Here is an 18,446-nt window from a genome sequence, read left to right as displayed (position 1 = left end):
TTTTATTTTATTTTATTTTATTTTATTTTATTTTATTTTATTTTATTTTATTTTATTTTATTTTATTTTATTTTATTAATGTTTTGGCTGGTACACTAGGGCTTCTTTCATGTTTTGTTTTTTTTTGTTTGTTTGTTTGTTTGATTGATTGCTTTGTTTTCTTCCCCACCCCCCATCCCATCACATAAGACCACTATCCAGAGAGCTCAGATCAAATAATTGGTCTGTATAATTATTTCTTGATTGTATCTTCAGGTGATATCCAGACCTCTCACCATACTCATAGGTGCAGCTTTTCTGTCAAGAAGCAAATTTCTATGCTTTGTTGTTCTTAACATTGATTCAGGGCTTTGGCATGTAACCCAACATTCTTTTCTGCACTGAGAACCCAGCTGTCCTGTGTAGACAGGTGTACTTTTCCTTATCTTATTATTGTCTTCAGTGCATGTGTCCTCAATTCCATTGTAAGAGCCAAACTCTTGGAAGCCACCACAAAGTGAGTTTGCTCTGAAAGTGATTAAAATTCCAGTGAATAAACAACCAAATACATCCTGCAACTGTGTAAGCAGAGGCAGAGTGCAAATGAAATGAAATTTGTATGGGTGTTTTTTTAAAAAATTCTCCCTGCAAGCAGTGTTTACAAAGATGCAAATGAACGCCTACTCTACAAATCATTAGGCATTAAATTCCTACTCAAAGCTGTAGATATAGGCCCAGACTGTCTTTTTTTTGTTGTTGTTGTTTAACCCTGAAAATGTTTGTTATAAATGTCCAAATCACCCTTCTTTTCCTGTTTCATTTCCACTCATTTTAAACACAAAATAAGAACTTTTTTGTTTCCATCTACATTTACATTTGATAGTCATCTATTAGTTTCCCATCCTAACAATATCATTGAAGTGTCTTTTCAGACCAGAAACACCCAAGTGAGAATTGATGAATGGTCTGTGATAACCTTAAAAGGGAGTGATCGGTGGCTTTTAAAATCCAGTGGATTTTTTAAAATCCAGTGGATCCAGGAGTCCTGTGTATGCTGGAGAGCATGGTGTCCTCTAATAGTGAGGACTGACAGTTGCAACTGAGTCCTCAAACCCAATTTTGTGAGAAGACTTGCTTACTATAAGTAGTACTGATGTTTGGTTTGAGAATTTTCTTTAAGTGACCCAAATGTATATTCAGTGTGGACACTTGAAACCTTTCCTGCTGCCTTATTCTTAATTTCTTGACAAAGACCTTGTCAAGAAAAAATCTTGTGATGGTAGGAAACACTATTTCTTTTAATCTATTAGTAAGAAATAATGGCATATGCACCTTACCAAATGAGATCATGTACTCTGAACAAATAATTATGTTCCTCAAAGAACAAGTATTTTAGAATGTACTTAATTAGCTCTATCACTCGGTTTCCTTGTTCGTTTGATCACTGAAATCTGACATATCAGTAGATGCATCTTCAATATGTGTATATAATTTAACAAACATTGTCTTCTGTCTTTTCTGCACTTTTTAATATTCAGTATTTTATGCAGTAAGTCAATCTTCTCTATCATGAGGATTTCTATGCCTGTAAATAGGTATATATAACACATTTTCCAATATTTTTCTTCACAGACATTATTTTTTTTTTTCACAGACATCTCTATACAGAGATTTCTTGTACATAACAATACCACAAACAAAACTTTTAAACTTTCTTCAGAAAGAGCAATGGTGATAGCCAGTAGTATGGGATGTATGGGAAAAATCTTTTTTTCAGAAACTAATAGTACAATGTCAAAATGCAGTTTGGTCAAGAAACTGTTAATCTGTTGTAGTATTTCCATAACCTTATCCTACTATTTTCTTTCTTTTTTTATTTTATTTTATTTTATTTTATTTTATTTTATTTTATTTTATTTTATTTTATTTTATTTTTTGTCATTCTTAAGCTTTGCTAATATAAGTATGAAAGACAGAGGAAGTTCCAAGGAATTACACCTGCAAGCTATTGTTTTTTTGTTGTTGTTTTGTTTTTTCCATCTATTATCAATGAGCAAGCTGCAATGTGTACAGCAGCACCATGTTGTTTTGAGCAACATGATGGCAATATTCCTGTTTACCTGTCAGCCTGGCCCCACATCTTTTAAGCTCAGTCCACAGCCCTCTTGCTTTATCCCCAGCTAACTGAAATTCTGACATATTTTCTGATTGTCTCTTTGTTGTCTTGATGAGAAAGATGATTAATTTTGTCATACCCATGAATGAGTTGCCCTTACCAATGGGAACTTGTGAAAGTAAGAGATTTTGGGGTATAAAACTCAGATGAGAGTAACAGCGATGATGGGTTTCCTAAGACAGCTGTGACAGTCATGGCAGCAGCCAAAAGGATGCCAGACCATATGTTTATACATTTTTGAGAAAAACAAATAGAGCCTGCAATTTTTATTTTTTCTTTCAAGCTGAATGTAGTAAAAAGTGTCATTGGTTCTCCATTCTTCTTTTGATTCCATTCATGACCTCCAAAATGAAGATAACTGTGAGAGCAGGTGGTAGCTGAAAGCAGTTTTGTTCCTGCATCTGCCTGTGCATGCATTTTGAATTTAATTTTTCAGGAATTTCATTTCTTAAAAAATAACAGAATGTGCAGAAGAACTTATTGTTCCTGATGAAATTTCATGGGAGGCAAGATTTTCTTCTTGTATCTTGATGGTTTAATCCATTACTCTCCAATTCATTATTCGTTCAAAATGAAGTGGTTAAAATGATCATGGAAAATAATGGTCACCACTTTTCCGTAGCTGCTATCTGATAGGAAAAGCTACCTATTGTGTCTTACATAGCAGCATACAGACATTTTCCACCACAGCATTTTGAAACTGCCTTATACTCGTTACAGCTAATGTCTGTCTAAAGCTTTTCACAGTAAGAGTAGTATTCTAGCTCCCCTGCCACAGCTTTTATCTTTTGGATGTGTGATGAGTCATGGGGCTACAGTTACTCTCCATAATGTTGAAAGGGATAAATATGTGTTCTTTGGGCAGAATGCAAATAGTTTTTTCTTGGCAAATACCATCTAACCACAAATGATGATTGCTTTTTGGTAAATCTAAACATAATTTTGTTGTAACCTGCACTTTGGTTTAGGAAGCAGAGATCACTGTGTATGTACCCTGTAATTACAAGGTATTTACCGCAGATATCCTACTGCTGCTTGTAACTTCCCATATGATTAAATGACCAACATTTATCATCAGTGAAGTGTATGCTGCATGATATACATCTTTCACAAAATAGGACAATATGGATGTAACTTAAGATCTCAGCCCATTTAAATTATTTTTTGGTCTAGTTCTGTCTAAAGGCATTTTCTGTTTATTTCCTGCAACTCTTCCTCCAGTAGTTATGTTTAAGCTAATCAGGTGATCATTGGAAGACTTATACAAACCATTTGCAATCAGTCATTCATGCAGGGTTTCTTTCAGATTATGTTTCTTTCAGACCATATTGAATTTATGAAAGGTGACCTGTTAGCAAGGTTCTAAAAGACATGAACCACGTGTACTTCCATGTCGATTGTACTATGGCATACAAGCACAGACACAGTTTCATGATTGTATAGTATATAACGAAGCGTCCAAAGATCCACATACAGGCTACCCATTCTAGCATGTGCTAGGATGTGCTAGGATTCATATATAATATATTCTAAGATATTATAATTTTTACCCAGTTAGATTTTTGTTTGTTCTCTGTTTTGTTCTGCTTGTGTTACTCTAAGCCAAATGTTTTCACAGATGCACTCCACAACTGAAGAGTATAGCTCAAAATGATAGTGAAACAGTGAATGGGGGAAGGAAGGAAAGAAAGGATGAGCCTAAGATTGGTGGCTGCTTCTTCAGCACATGGTATATCTGTTGCTGTTCTGGCTGAGTATTGTTTTCCCTTTGTTCACCAGCCCCTCTTTATTAGACTGTATTCAGAATTAGACCAGTGAACAGATCTTTGTTGAAAATGCTTTTCGTTTTTGGTTTGGTTTGATAGAGATTGTCATCCAAAGCATTACCTCCCCTCACACAGTCATGTTGGAAAAGGTTCACAAAGAGGGGAGAAAAAATGCCCGGGGAGATCTGACGAATGGTACATCCAGTTCTTATCACCAAGGTAAAGTAATGGAAAGGGTCAGAGCCATATGGTATTCCATCACAACGGCTGCATTGGAAGAGTCCTCTCTGAGAGGGGATGCAAAGTGCAGAGACCATGGTGATATGTCTTTGTACTCCCAAATGTTAACTGTGAAACAGGTATGACCAAGAACCACTTTCTGAACAGGCACACATGGAGTTGCTCTCCTGAAGCCCAAGTCATGGATGAACATCTGTGTTCCAGCCTCTGGAACAGAGAATATCTCTACCAGCCTCTATATTCTCATTTTGAGCTCTATTAACTACTAGGTAGTCCTGCCTGAGGCAAGCTCATACTGCCTCCCATCTTTAAACCCCGTGTCCAGCACAAACAAATGTGGTGGACAAACAATGAAGCAGAGAGCACATAGCTATGGTGGGGAGTGGGAATATGGGAGGAGAGAGACAAAGCAGGAAAAGAAAATTTCTGTATTTTCAAGCTTGCTACTATAACAGTTTGATTAAAGAATGATTTTATTTTTTTTTAATGTTTTACAATGTTAAAATACCACTTTCCCTAGTAGTTCCATACAAACATTTTATTAATGACATCTGTGCAGGCATGAAAATGTTTTAGCCAATCGGTAAAGGAGATGTATAACAGATATAGAGTGCAAAATTAGATTTCTCCCCAATAGCTCTATTCAAGCTTCATCCTAACATTTAGTAACACCAAGGTTACTGCAATGACTCAGCGGCTAAGATATTCGGCCTAAGCAAGATAATCCTCCTGCCAAACTCTTTTCTCTGGTTCCGGCCTGTCTAGGAACGGCACTGGTCTTTTTTTGGCTAGAGCTGAGAGGCACTTGGGAGGTATCACATGACAGTACCTCAGTGAGTAGATACTGTATTTCATTCCTCTGTCCAAGAATTTTCTCTGGGGAAGTATGCGCCTGATCAGACAGGAACTGATACAAGGCATTAGACTCTAAGTAACCTTTGAGTTTGTTTCTCCTGAACGTGAAAGCATTCACAGTTTGAGTCATTAAAAATATGCAAACAGATGTGTCAGTTACAGTTAATTTTGAGGGTTGCATAAGTCTTCATAGTGTCCTTATTTACAAGTGCTCATCTTGCTTTTCTGCTCCTCCTGGTGATATCTAACAACCTCCTGACAAGGAATATCATGTGGCATGTCAGAAGAGAAACCTTTACTGGAAGAGCTTCATAATACATAATATCCTAAATCCCTTTGCTGAATTGAATGGGATATTCATCAGAATGGGTTACATTCCACCAGATCATATAGTTTTTGCAACAGCCATGAGTAGATGGGAAACTACAACAAGCTGATAAAATTATTGGCAGTGACATACATTACACGTTCTCAAGTTTTCCAGATAATGCTTTCAGTATTAACAAAGCAGCGGGCAAAAAAAAAAAAAAAAAAAAAAAAAAAAAAAAAAAAAAGTGAAAAACCAGTCTGGACTTTAAACATCTACATAAGATAACACAAACATAGAGCCAAGAGTATGAAGATTCTGAGATTCTGGCTAGCTTTTTTTTTTTTTTTTTTTCCTCTCATGCAAAAACACACAAGAAGTCCTTGTAAGGTTAAGCAATTAAGAAACAGTGTTATACTTATGCCTTCTGGGGTTTAGCTTTCAGATAGCCCACTTTTCAGCTTGAAAGGAGAATTGGATTGGTGCATTCAATCTAGTCAAGCAAAAGCAAAGCCAAAAAATACATGTAATCTGTTTTTAATTCATTTTCCCCAGAATGCTGCAAGAAATTATAAAAATAGCATGAGACTGGTTCATTTTTAAACTGATCTTGTAAGCCCATTAAGGTATTTAACTTTCATGGATTGTCTGAGGGATATGGAGTTGCTGTTATCCTTTCGTTTAATTACACTGTAATCTTAGTGCAATTATAGTGATGATAACATTCTTCCACATACATAACAATAAATTAGCCATTTGGGGATAAATGACATTACTTGAAGCTTACTTCAGTGAAGTATCAAAGAAATACTAATGTAGTTATATAGGACAGGGTGTGAAAGTATATTACACTCTCTCTAGAAATCATCATTCCAATATATTTTAGAGACTTAAAAGCATAACATATTCTTGAATTTGCTTCATTGTGAAATAGGGATGGAAAAATATCAGGAAAAGCACAGAGAAAACACATTTTACTGTATCTGAAAAAATGTGCAGTGCAGAGTTTTGTGGGCTATGCTTTAAACATCCATGCAATATTAGTCAAGTTCACCAAATAAATATGTGAGCAACATCGTTCCAGATACATTTTATTTTTCCAATCTTGCCATTTTTCCATTGAATATAAAAGTGTCTTCTGAGTTCTTTTGTGGTGTAATTCCAGCAACAAAAATAGATTCATCAAGTTTTTACTGTTACTGCTGAAAAGAAAAAAGGTAAGACAAAAAATAAGTGATATTTCAGAAAAACCCAGTTGGACAAGAAAATCATCCTAAAGATAAAATACATTTCAAATTTTTGAAGTTATTCTCAGCAGCTCCAATTAAAATAATTACCAAAAAGTGTCCTACTGGGCTTTCAACCAAAGAGAAAACTTGTAGCTCTGACTTTTTCCAGATATGATCATAAAAAAGTGAAAAACATTTTGAAAATATATTTTAAAATGCATAAAAAATAATTACTGACAAGGTAAATTAAGAGAATTATAGTGGTTTATACACCTCAAATACTGGTAAAGAACCTGGTTTAGTTATTCTCAGTTCAATTCTATGATTTTGGTTATACTTGCACTAAGGCAAATTAGGTAAAAGAATGGAATTAAGCTGATGTAATAAGTATTTCACATCTAAACATATGTCTACTAACCTCATAAGAATATGTATCTTGTGTAGTATGTTTTATTGCTCTAGAGAAGAGTAGCTGGAACAAAAGGGCTGAAATTTTCCCTGTTACTTGAAACATATATATTATATATATATATATATATTTAAGATATGAGAATGAAGAGGTGTTAATGTGTATGGAAGAGTCCTTTGTAGGAAGAGTCTGGTTTTTATAGTCTCATTTACATGTGGAACAAAACATAATTTTTTCTCTTATTTGAACAGAGGAAAGGTTTTTGCAAATTAGTTGTTTTGTGTGCTGCAAGTTTGAAATGAGTTTTCCAACATGGCTACTGAGCAAAAAGATATCATAATTTTATTAGGTGATAATTTTTAATAAAGCTTTGTATATAAAAATCTTTTAAAAGGGGAATATAAATGCTGGTGAATGCCTGAAGAGAATAATTTGCTTAAAAGGTGGCATTTTCTAGTGGTAGAAGAATTTGGACTTCACTGATACTTTGAAAACACAAATGAATAACTTCTTGAGTTATGCTGGTGTTCTGTACCTTATATCAATCTCAGATGATTTTTTGTTTGTTTGTTTGTTTGTTTGTTTTGCCTAAAACAACACTTTTAAAATTTTCCTACATTCCTACTGTGGAAAACTTGGTTGTTTGTGCTGATGGCAGGCGAGGCCATAGCTTTACCAAATGATCTCTGTGTTCTCTAACATCTTACTACAAAGTGCATTAAGGAATACCTGTTCATGTAGTGAAAGATGTTATGGGTTTGGGTTTAGTTTGTGATTTGCTCTTTCCACATATAGAAATGTGACTTGCAAATAAAAGAAACCTTAAATGGGACATCTGTGAGCCGGTGTCACTAATAGGTTTGGACTAAGGTGCTATAGTGATTTGAGCAAGGCTGCATATGTCACGGGGTGCACACATCATGAAATGGCCCTGAGGGCAGAGGCTGCAGTTTCCTTCCTGCCCTTGTCTATTACGGTACTCCAGTAACCTTTACAGAGGGTGTAATCTTACTAACTCATTTCTTTCTCTCATTTCTCATTTCATAAATCTTACTAACTCATTTCTCTACCTAAAATTGGGATTCCTATCTAAAAAGCAGTAACAATATTCTGATTTACGTATTTAATTTATCTGCTGCTTTCTGTTTATAAGTGTGGATATCCAGAAAATACCCACATCGTATTGCAGACAATCTCATGCATATGGGCTGAGATTTTGCTGGATATCAGTAAATGCAATAATATTTGACTCAGAATGTGCTCAGTGTGAGAATTATTTTACCTTTTTAAACTACTGCTAGAAACTCAGTCTTACAGGATATTTATTATAAATTCTCATGTCCTACTTCTCAGTGTCTATCTCTGGCCTGTTTTTCCCACTGCCCTGGCAATTAGTAATTTAACAAGAAAAATGAATGCACTACTAATGGTATTAGTCAGTGAATTGGAGAACTCACTGGAATAATTTTTGATCCACTTTCCCATTTTTCTTTGGCAAGATAGTACCTCTAGCAGCTGAAGACTTCAAGATGGCATGTGAACCATTTTTTTTTTATTATTATTATTATTTATTTTTTATTTTTTTCCCCATTAAGTTTTGAGCAGCTTTTCCTTGTCTTTATTAGTGATGTCCAACTCTGCTTGACAGGAAGCCAGGCATGACAGAGTTTTTTGTTTTTTATTGTTTGTTTGTTTTGTTTTTAATAGGCCCAAGGTAAATCTTTTATCTTTTCTTTCCTAGTATTTCCTCCATCATAGATGAGAAAGTAGATCCTCAGATAGGGTAGATAACACATCCAGTTTGATGTCAGTCTTTAAGTTATCTGTAATTGCTAGGCTGGGGAGTAAAGTTGTGACAATTGTGTTAAATACTAGTCTATATGGTACTGTACTTGAGCTGACTGATTTCCATCAAAAATATTCGGTGCTATTCATCTAAGATGGTAAAGAAGAAGTAGAAGTACCACTACCCATAAGGTAGCTTCATGGTCATAGGAGATACCACCCAAGATAGATCACCTCAAAAGGCTTTAATTATGCTTGGACAAGAGCAGAAGAGGCCAGAGAATCAGCAAGATCCTGCCAGTTCCTCTGCAGTTTTCTCTCTTGGCTGCACAAATAGTTTTCAGAGGAATTTGGAGGCAAATGAGCAGTAGATGTTGTGTACTCTCACCTTATTTAAATAAGAAAATTAACAGGGAGAAGTGAAAGGAATAGTTCCACTATGTAGCAAAACATTTCACTGTGGTATAAGTGTGTTATTACACCTCTGTTAAGCTTATTGCATATTTGAATATAAAAGCTAAAATCAAGGCTTTGCCTTGGGTGATCTGGGTTGAAGCCTACTCTCTTAGGGAAACCATTTTATTCTGGTTCTGCTGTTTTGGAAGCTGCTCTGCTATTTCCCTTCTAGTTTATATGCTGTGAGGGCACTCACATAAACCCACACTGAGCTGTATGCTCGAATGGCAGCTCTGCCTTCACCCAGTGACAGTCTCTCTCATGCAAAACCTTTCATTGTTCATCAACTGCTGGCAGACTCTTTGTTTTCCAGCTAAGTAACCACAGTTTGTTGTATTGCTAAGGCTTTTAACATATGTTTTTACTTAACATTAGCTGTCTGATAAGAAAATGAACTGGTTGGTTTTTATTTTTGATAAACAGTCATTTCTTATTTTTAATTTGATTTCATTTAATATTTTATATGAGATGGTTAGATCTTCCTTTTGTAGGAAAGGAAAAAACTATAATTTGTTTGGAGCTCCAGGTTCCTGCATCATTCTTATTTTTGTTTGTTTGTTTGTTTGTTTTTTCTCCTTTCTTTTTTAATGCATACATTCTCATTTATTTTTAAGCTCCCAGTATCATCTTTTCACTTTTCTGATCTGTTATTAAGCTACCTCTCAAGAAAAATGTATATCATATGTCTTTCACTTCCCTTTGAGTCAACATCTTCAGCTACATTGTATGGCAAAAAATAAAAGCGCCTTTTCTAAGCATTTTCTGACATGGTTCAGATAATGTCAGCTAATGTGGAAGGGGAACAGCCATTTTCCTTTAAAACACATCAGGTTTTGTAGATTTTAAAACTGATATTCATATCTGTAATGGAATTATGAATGCTGCTGTACAAAAGGTACATTAGCCAACACATACCATCATGTCAAAAACACCTTTTAATTAGATTTTGTTTATGAAGTTTTGGTTGAACTTAGCTGACATTTGGTCAAGCTCTATGGGAAGAAGGGAAAGAAAGTTATAGGGTTTTGTTGTTGGTGTTGTTTTTCTGATGCCTGTGTCAAACTGTTTATTGATAGATATACAAAATGCTTTAGAGCATTCCTGTTCTTGATAAATTCATTGTTTGGTATTTCAGTTTTTTTTGTTGTTGTTGTTCTTATTGTTGTTGTTTTTTAATGTATTGTTTCACATTCTTATTTCCAGTAGAGATCATTCTGTAGAACAAGCAGTTTTGTAGCCTTTTTATGGGAGCAATGTCATGGCTATTTCAAGGAGTAATTCCACATGAGCTTATTTAATTGTTGTTACCATCTTTTATTTTATTTTTCTGCAGATGCAAACATTCTTTTTCCCCCAGAACATTTTCTTTTTGCCAGAACATTTTTCCCCTTTTTGAAACACAAAAGGTATAGATTGGGAAACCCCTGACCTAGGATGGAGCTAACAACTGCTGCGTATAAGACTGTGGTACATTAAACCTTCAGCTGCAACCTTCCACCTATCCTCTACTAGAAAATCAGCAATCTAAAACAAACAAACAAAAACTATAAGTTTCATTCATTCAGATAAAACGTTGCATATTTAGTAAAATAGTTGATATGTAAAATAAAATATAGATTCGGTAATATGTAAAATAAGTTAAATATTAGTTTAGGTATTAGGCTGTGTCAGGTGTCCATGACAAGGTTTCAGTAGCAGGGGGGCTACAGGGGTAACTTATGTGGAAGGAGGTGAGGGGCTGCATGATGTTGGACACAGCTGGTTCTAGCCAGCTCTAGCAGCCCTACTTCAGCACACAGCTGAGCCCATCGACAAAGCTGGTGAGACCTCTGGGAAAACATTTTAAGAAAGGGTGAGAAATTATGAGGGAGAGAGGAGAAAGGGAAGAAGAGTCAGAAATGGCCCTGTGAACTCCAAGGTCAGAGAAGGAGTGGGAGAAGGTGCTTGAGGCACCAGAGCAGAGATTCCCCTGCAGCCTGTGGATGAGATCAGGCCGCAGAAGGTACCGGCACTGTAGCCTTTAAAGAACCCCATGCTGGAACAGGTGGATATTCCCTGACAGAACTGCCACCTGTGGACAGGACCCATGCTGGAGCAGGGTTATCCTGAAGGGCTGCAGCCCATGGTTAAGACTAACACCAAAGCAGAAGATAAGTGTGAGGAGGAAGGATTGACTAAGATTAAGTGTTATGAACTGCCATCTCCCTGTGACACTTAGGAAAGTAGGGGAAAGGTAATAAAATTAGGAATAAAAGGGTGGTGTGGAAAGGGGGGAGATGGTGTTGTTTTAACTTGTCTTTGTTTCTCACTATCCAAGCCTATTACAAATGACAATACATTTAATTAATTTTCCTGAGTCTAACCTGCTTTGCTCATGCCAGCAATGAGTATGTGATCTCCCTGTCTGTATCTCAACCAATGAGCTTTTTCATCTTAATTTTCCCCCTATCCTGTTGAGGAAGGGGAGGGAGAGGGCAGCTAGCAGCAGGCAAGGTCAGTTCACCAAATAGGTAAAGACTGAAGTGTTGCAATAGCTTTAGTCTACTAATCACAAGCACAAAGATGTATAATTCATTTATACTCTGTATTCAGTATAAAGCATGACTTTAAAGATATGACTAATTGTTTTAGATATATATATTTTTTTAATCATAAAATTATAATCTAATGTAGCTTTTGTTCTAATTCAGCTAGATGTTGAAGAAACAGATTATCATTATGTCAGATATGTTAAAGCAGGCTCTGGTTTATGTAACTTGTTCATGTAGGGCCTTAGAAGGGAGAAGATGATTATCAATATAGATGTTTCATTTGGTTGTTGCCTGCATATCCTATGTTTTATCATATCCTTATAGACACACAATAGCAACTTCAAAAGCACTTCATTGTCTGTGCTGCTTTGAACATATATTCTATTATTCTGCACATTTGGCAAATGTTATCAAAAATGTTCTAAGTTTTACTGATTTTGTGTGCAGCTAGGAGTAGGAAAAAGAAACCACAGAACGTTTATGTGCAAATTGTTGTAATTTTATTTTCATATTAGTTCCTTAAGCAATTATGCCCTAAGATAATTATGTGCATCCAGCGTTATTCCACTTAAGACACTGAAATAACAGGTTAGTATATTCAACAGAAGTGATGGGAAATCTCATTTTTGTCATCCCTAAATTTAAATGAAATGTTAGAAATGAATCTGTCAACCCAAAAACTGATGCTGAAATAACTTTTTTTTTTTTTTTTTTTTTTTTTAGAACAGTGCGTTTCATTTTTGATCTCAAAAGGTTTCCCAGAAAATTCCCTTAGCCAAGAAAGTCTACTGCTGATTATGTTAAAATGCAACAGATAAAGAGCATATTTCAGAGAGGAGATGCAGATGTGAAGCGCATTTTTAAATCAACTGCATCAAGAGAAAATCTACTTTCATACATAGCTAATTAGTTGCGTATACATTTTTTTTCTCTGTGATTTTGTGTGTGTGTTTGTACAATATGACGACAAGGAATATACCCTCTTTGATTTATAGGTGGCTTTATTATTAGCTCAACCTTGGTTTTTGATAGATTTATATGTACATATAAAACTTAAAATATTCTGAGCATTCTTTTCTGTTTGTTTTCATTCCAGTATTTAGGAAGCATGTTATGCTTCTAGATACAGCATTTGTAGAGAGGTTCGGAAAAGAGCTCTACCGGCTCCTCCCACAAAGGAGAGGTTAAGTGGTTCAGGAAATTGTAGGTCTGAAATATTCTTCCATGACTAAATGAATCAACTGTGAACATTTACCACTCTCAGAAAATCAGATCACAGATAACATAAATTTTCTGTGGAAGTCCAGGAATAAGTTAATTTTACATTTGCTGGTTTCTTTAAATTGTAGTGGCAGTGATAAAATGTCCACGCTCAACAGTGGCTACAGCCTTTGAATCTCTGGGATGATTTGAAGTGACTTTGTGTTTCTTTTCAAGTTGTTCCAATACATGACTGGAGTTCTTATTAGCGTGATCTTCATGCAAGGCCTGCCTGCTTCCCAGCTATCATCCACCTCCTGCTTTCCATTTTTGTCTAAAGTAAAGCTGCATCCGGCAAACACTTGGAAATACGCTGTTTGGTTACTAATTACCTGCATTGATTTACTTAGTTATGTGTTCCAACACAAGCAAGTCCTTTGTTTTCTTATTGTATCTGCCTCCCTGTTAGTTATAATGGTGGCATTTATGCTGTAAATGGGATGAAAACATGAAAGGGAGACTGTAAGTAAAGATGGGAGCACTGTGCAAGTACTAAATAAGGAGTGAAGTATTAAGGTTAGTAGTAACACATGGATATGGCTGTAAAGTTTTTGTTTATATTGCCTTAAAATATTACTAAGAAATGGTTTCAAGGTTATAGACCTCCCCTGGAGTGTGTTAAAATACATAACAGGACTGTTGGCTATCCTAAAATAATAAGCAATGAAGTTTATGTATTAATTGTAATTATGTTTGGACAGATTTATTTTTTAATTGGTGTTTCTCTGTCACTATCAATTGGCAAAAGAGAAAAATTGGTATTTAGGTATTTGGTTGAAAGAATCTTAAGGAAAAAAAAAAAATGCAGTTTAGTTCTAGGAATTAATTCAGCTGTCCAGGATGTGGCCAGATATTAAAATATTGTGTTCTTTGAATACATAGGTGTGCTTTAAATGAAGCAAAGGTAGGTAGGTGCCTAGCTGATCACCTTGCTAATGAAGAATTTTTTCAAAAGAATACTTTATTGTATTTTCTCCATGCCTGCTTTCCTTTTCTTGGGGTCCTATCATTTCCACTTGAGTTGACTGCATGGTACTTGAGCTTAACTGTTAGCCATGCAGGAAAATTATTCCGAAGAGCTACCTTTGTGTTTGTTTGTTTATAGCGTCTTATCATTTCCAGGACTAGTTCCATAAACAGGTAGCAAGCATTTAGAAAAATGTTTCAGGAGAGGACGGGAGCAGAAGGATGCCTAAAGCACTCCAGAAGCTTTTACTTGCTCTCAGAGATTTTCTATATCATACTAAGCAAACCATTTAACAGGTCTGTTTCACCTCCCATTGGTTAGGATGGAGTAAAGAAAGTTGAGAAAATAAACTTTTCATAAAGAAAGTAGGGTTGCAGACTGAAGTTTTTAAATATCATATATCAACTGCAGGTGACTAAAAATGGTATTTCTACCTTAAGAGTAATTCCAGGTATATCACACAATTCTGGAATTTTATAAGAGAAGCAATATCATGTTTAAGGAATAGATTTTTATGCTTCTTCAACCTGTGCTGTATTGCAATGACACTAAATTTTAGAAGAAAGACCTTCTTGGGCTTCACAGTAAAAAGGGTTATGGAGGAAAAGAGACTCATATTTGAAGAAGGAAAAGAAAACACAAGCATAAATAGTGTTGCAGTGAGTGCTATCACTTTGCCAGTAAAGTACTGAATTTCTATGAAATGTTTTCCAAATATATTTTTTTTGTTCAAAGATGTTCAGCCGACTTGAATATTTTTGTTTTTATTATGGTATCTGCTGTTTGAATACAATTTATTTATAGAAGGAGGTAAAGCAAGCAGCTCAACACCATCTAGTAAACAGTTTAAGAGCTGATAATATGCAATATGCAAAGTTTAGTTTTGAAGTTCTATCTGTAGCTCTGATCAACTTAAAGTTTGTCAGATTTGACCAGCAAGGCAAAGGCTAAAACAGAACTTAATAAAAGATTTACTACAGAATAATGGAAGTTTTTAAGTCAGGCTCTAGGCTGGGCATTTAAAGAAGTTATTCCGTCTAGTTAGTTGGAGTTGGCAAGCCTAAGCAATGCAGGTTTATTTGTAGACCACAAATTGTATAAAATGGCAGGGTTTTCCTGCCATTAAGATATGCAGGTGACTGTTCTTCAAAGAACTCTTGTGCCAAACTAGTAAGAGCTTTTGAGTGAGCACTGCTGATGGAAGCAGCACATGACACACTATTAACCTGAAGACTATTGTGGATTTGTGGGTAAATAGGATAAGCTAATGAGATATGACACTGCAAAGAATGTACCAGAATAGTGGCTTGCCTTTATAATAATGAGGGAAAAAAAAAAAAAAAAAAAAAAAAAACACCTACGTTTTCCACTCTTCCTCTGATTTTTTTTTTAAAGGCTGTCACCTCTTGTTGTATGAAACGGTATCTTAATCTGTGCATCTACAAATATTAAAAAGGGTTAGCCTAATTCCTGAAGAATTAATGATTTGCAATATATAAATGAATGGCAAAAAGGTTGATGGAAAGGATGGAAAACACTGGAATATGCATGTTGTTAAATGGTTCATTTTGATAATGCCATATATCTGCATTTTGTCCATAACTAGAATTGTTCTTCCTTCAGTCTGTTTTTCTCTCTGTATGAAAACTGGCTTCTTGAACTAATTGTTCCATTGTTCATCTTGGATTTTGTTCTTCTGGCAGACCTCACAGATATCTTCCTGCAGTTCTACCTCACTATAAAACTGGTGGTGGGATTAATTTCTCTCAGATGACCCTTTACTGCTCTGGCAATGCCTAGTTAAACCTGCTGTTCTATTAAATCTTTTCAGAAGTTACTGAAATGGTCTCAATGTTTTTTCTTTATTGTAGGTTTCATATATACTGGAGAAGTTGTGCATCGAATGTTAACAGCTACACAATATATTGCACCCTTAATGGCAAATTTTGACCCCAGTGTGTCAAGAAATTCAACAGTCAGATACTTTGATAATGGTATGTAGTAGTCCTTCATAAATAAATACATTTGTGTCCCTTGGTTCTTCATATTTTCCTAAATAATTATTTTTGAAAGAAAAGTTGATTTTTTTAAAACTCACAAACTGTATAAAGAATGTTCCTAGATATCCATAAACCTTTCTTAATTTAGAACACGGTTAAAGGGTCATGAATGCTTTTTCCTAATTGAGTAGATCCCTTCTATATGTTAAAGTACATAAACTCAAACTAAGGATTTATTTTACTAATTTTAAAAGAACAAATCTATCTTCTATAAAAGTGCAAGTTCTTTTGAACTTGAAAACATATATATACTGTCCACCAACTGGCTAAAATGGATTTACATGTCCTTCATGAAATGCAGTACCAAGAATACACAGGAGTAGGATAGGTGTAAAGTTAATAAACCCGTCAGTAACTAAGCATGGAGTCCTAGGACTGGAATCCAATGTGCTCATCTATGCCAGGAGTTCTCAACAGTCCCACATTAAAAAAAAAAAAAAAAAAAAAAAAAAAAGTGTTGTACTTGAAGCTCCATAAAATATTTCAAAGGCCTTAAATCTGTGGGAATTTGTTTCATAAACTCAGTTATAATCAATATTTTGAAAACGTAAGTGATGTGATTAAATATCATCTGCTGCATTACCTCAGGTAAGAGACAATAATTTCAATAATTTGCTACAGTAATTGCAAAAGTCTCTTTAGTGATTGAATACAATGGCAGTGACTGTGTATTTTGAATTTAAAATTTAGAAATCATGAAATTTAGAATCCTGAAATCTATGATTGTTTTAAACTTCCTTGATAAGCCTGTGCCATCCTTTGAATTCTCATACACAGTGAATTTAAGCAAAAATAATGATCATGTCCAATAATATCTCCATCATATCTCCAACCAGGTATGTAATTTTTTATGTTTCAGATCAGTGATCAAAATATATCTTATAACTTTTGCACCCAGTCATAACTTTTCCTTACCATCTAGTCATTATTCGCAGCATTCGTTTGTTAAGAATTCAATAAAGTAGAGTTACATGAGAAAATCCTCCTGCTCACATAGGGAATTTTCAAACAGAAAAAAAATGGTTATTTTCATTTAATATATTTCCTGACATTATGGCCTGAGATTTGTCATCTTTACTGAAAGTATCTGAGTGCTCTAGGAAAGTCACTGTTAATTTTCATTGTATTCTTGACTTCCACTCTTTCATATCAGGTTTTGCACCACTTTCATGACAAAGTTGAATATATATATTTATTTTTTTTTATTGGGGGGGTGGGGGGAGAGATTTTTGCATCCCTCTTCATAAGGCATGATGATTGGACCTCGTGTACTTTAGGACAAAGAATTTGCTACCTTACCCCAAACAAAAAGCAATTGAATGAATTGTATCCTTAGCTCCTTATTTCTTTTTCATCCCTGTCTTATCCCCCAGCAAGTTTAGAGCTGCATCTGTAGTGGGCAAGCACATAGTGTGGTGACCTGTTCAAGTCTTATTCACGGAGCTAATTGCAAGGAACCTCCACTCAAACCTACACAAAGAGCCCTGGGAATGAGGAGGTAGTGTTTTGGAAGTAGCTGACATCAACTCTAGTTTGGGATTCTGAGATGCATTTAGGGACTGACTATAGTAGTTTCTGGTTATTTTTGCTACAATAATTGTAAAAGTCTTTTTAAATTTCTTTAAAATGAAATTTAATATAATCAACTAAATGTTCAGAAAACAGTTAATAAATGTAGTCAAAAAAGGAAAAATGCACCGTGTGCAAAATTAATGAGCATATACTGTACTTATGAAAGACATGTGGTCCAATGATGCAACAGACTTACTGCAGTATGCAACAAAAATTTTCATGCTTAGAGTTCTGTGACATCCCCTGACAAGATACTCTATTAAGAATGACTGAATATATGTGACAAAAGATATTTCAAGGATATATCAAAAATGCATTGAGCTAAAAGCATACTGACACACCATGAACACTCCTGCAAGAAATGAAATTAAAGTGTTGTGAATCAAAGCACATAACTCCCATTAATGCCAAAGAAAGAAGTACGTTGGGGAAGGGATATAGTCCTGGAGACAAAAAAGACATTTTCAGTAAACACAGTTTTGGTGATAAGTGTCTTTCAGCCAAACTGTCTGAATGTGTCTGTAATCCTCAACATCTGTAAAACTTGCTCATAGGGTATGCAAGTCACTTGGGGTACATTTTTAGTGCAATAAGTGGATATTCAGCCAGAGAACTCCCATGAATATTAACAAGTCTCTTGCAACTGAATCTCTGCACAGCAGACTCAATATTTACCCCATCTATGAATTCTTAGTGGTTTTAATTTAAACTATATTTATTGTGAGCATCTAATATTTTTTCAACTTGCAGAACCTCAGTGAGGGCTTGTACCATGCAGAAAAAAAAATCATGCTATTTATATTAATGTGTAGTTAATGGAAGAATCTGAATTCCTCAAATAATAACTTTCACAA

At 35.0% G+C, this 18,446-nt stretch overlaps 1 protein-coding gene across 2 annotated transcripts in view; it reads left to right on the top strand.

The window, feature by feature from the left end:
* Positions 1 to 18,446, top strand: part of PLXDC2 (plexin domain containing 2) — a 276,657-nt gene that overhangs the window by 192,757 nt on the left and 65,454 nt on the right. For both annotated transcript variants that reach the window (XM_035319312.1, XM_035319311.1), the window contains one exon: positions 15,832 to 15,954. In XM_035319312.1, coding sequence (XP_035175203.1) covers positions 15,832 to 15,954 — 123 coding nt within the window. The remainder of the gene's footprint in view (positions 1 to 15,831; positions 15,955 to 18,446) is intronic.

Source organism: Oxyura jamaicensis, chromosome 2 (assembly GCF_011077185.1).
Source record: "Oxyura jamaicensis isolate SHBP4307 breed ruddy duck chromosome 2, BPBGC_Ojam_1.0, whole genome shotgun sequence".
In the NCBI taxonomy this organism is placed as follows: Eukaryota; Metazoa; Chordata; class Aves; order Anseriformes; family Anatidae; genus Oxyura; species Oxyura jamaicensis.
This window is presented reverse-complemented; position numbering and strand designations above follow the sequence as displayed.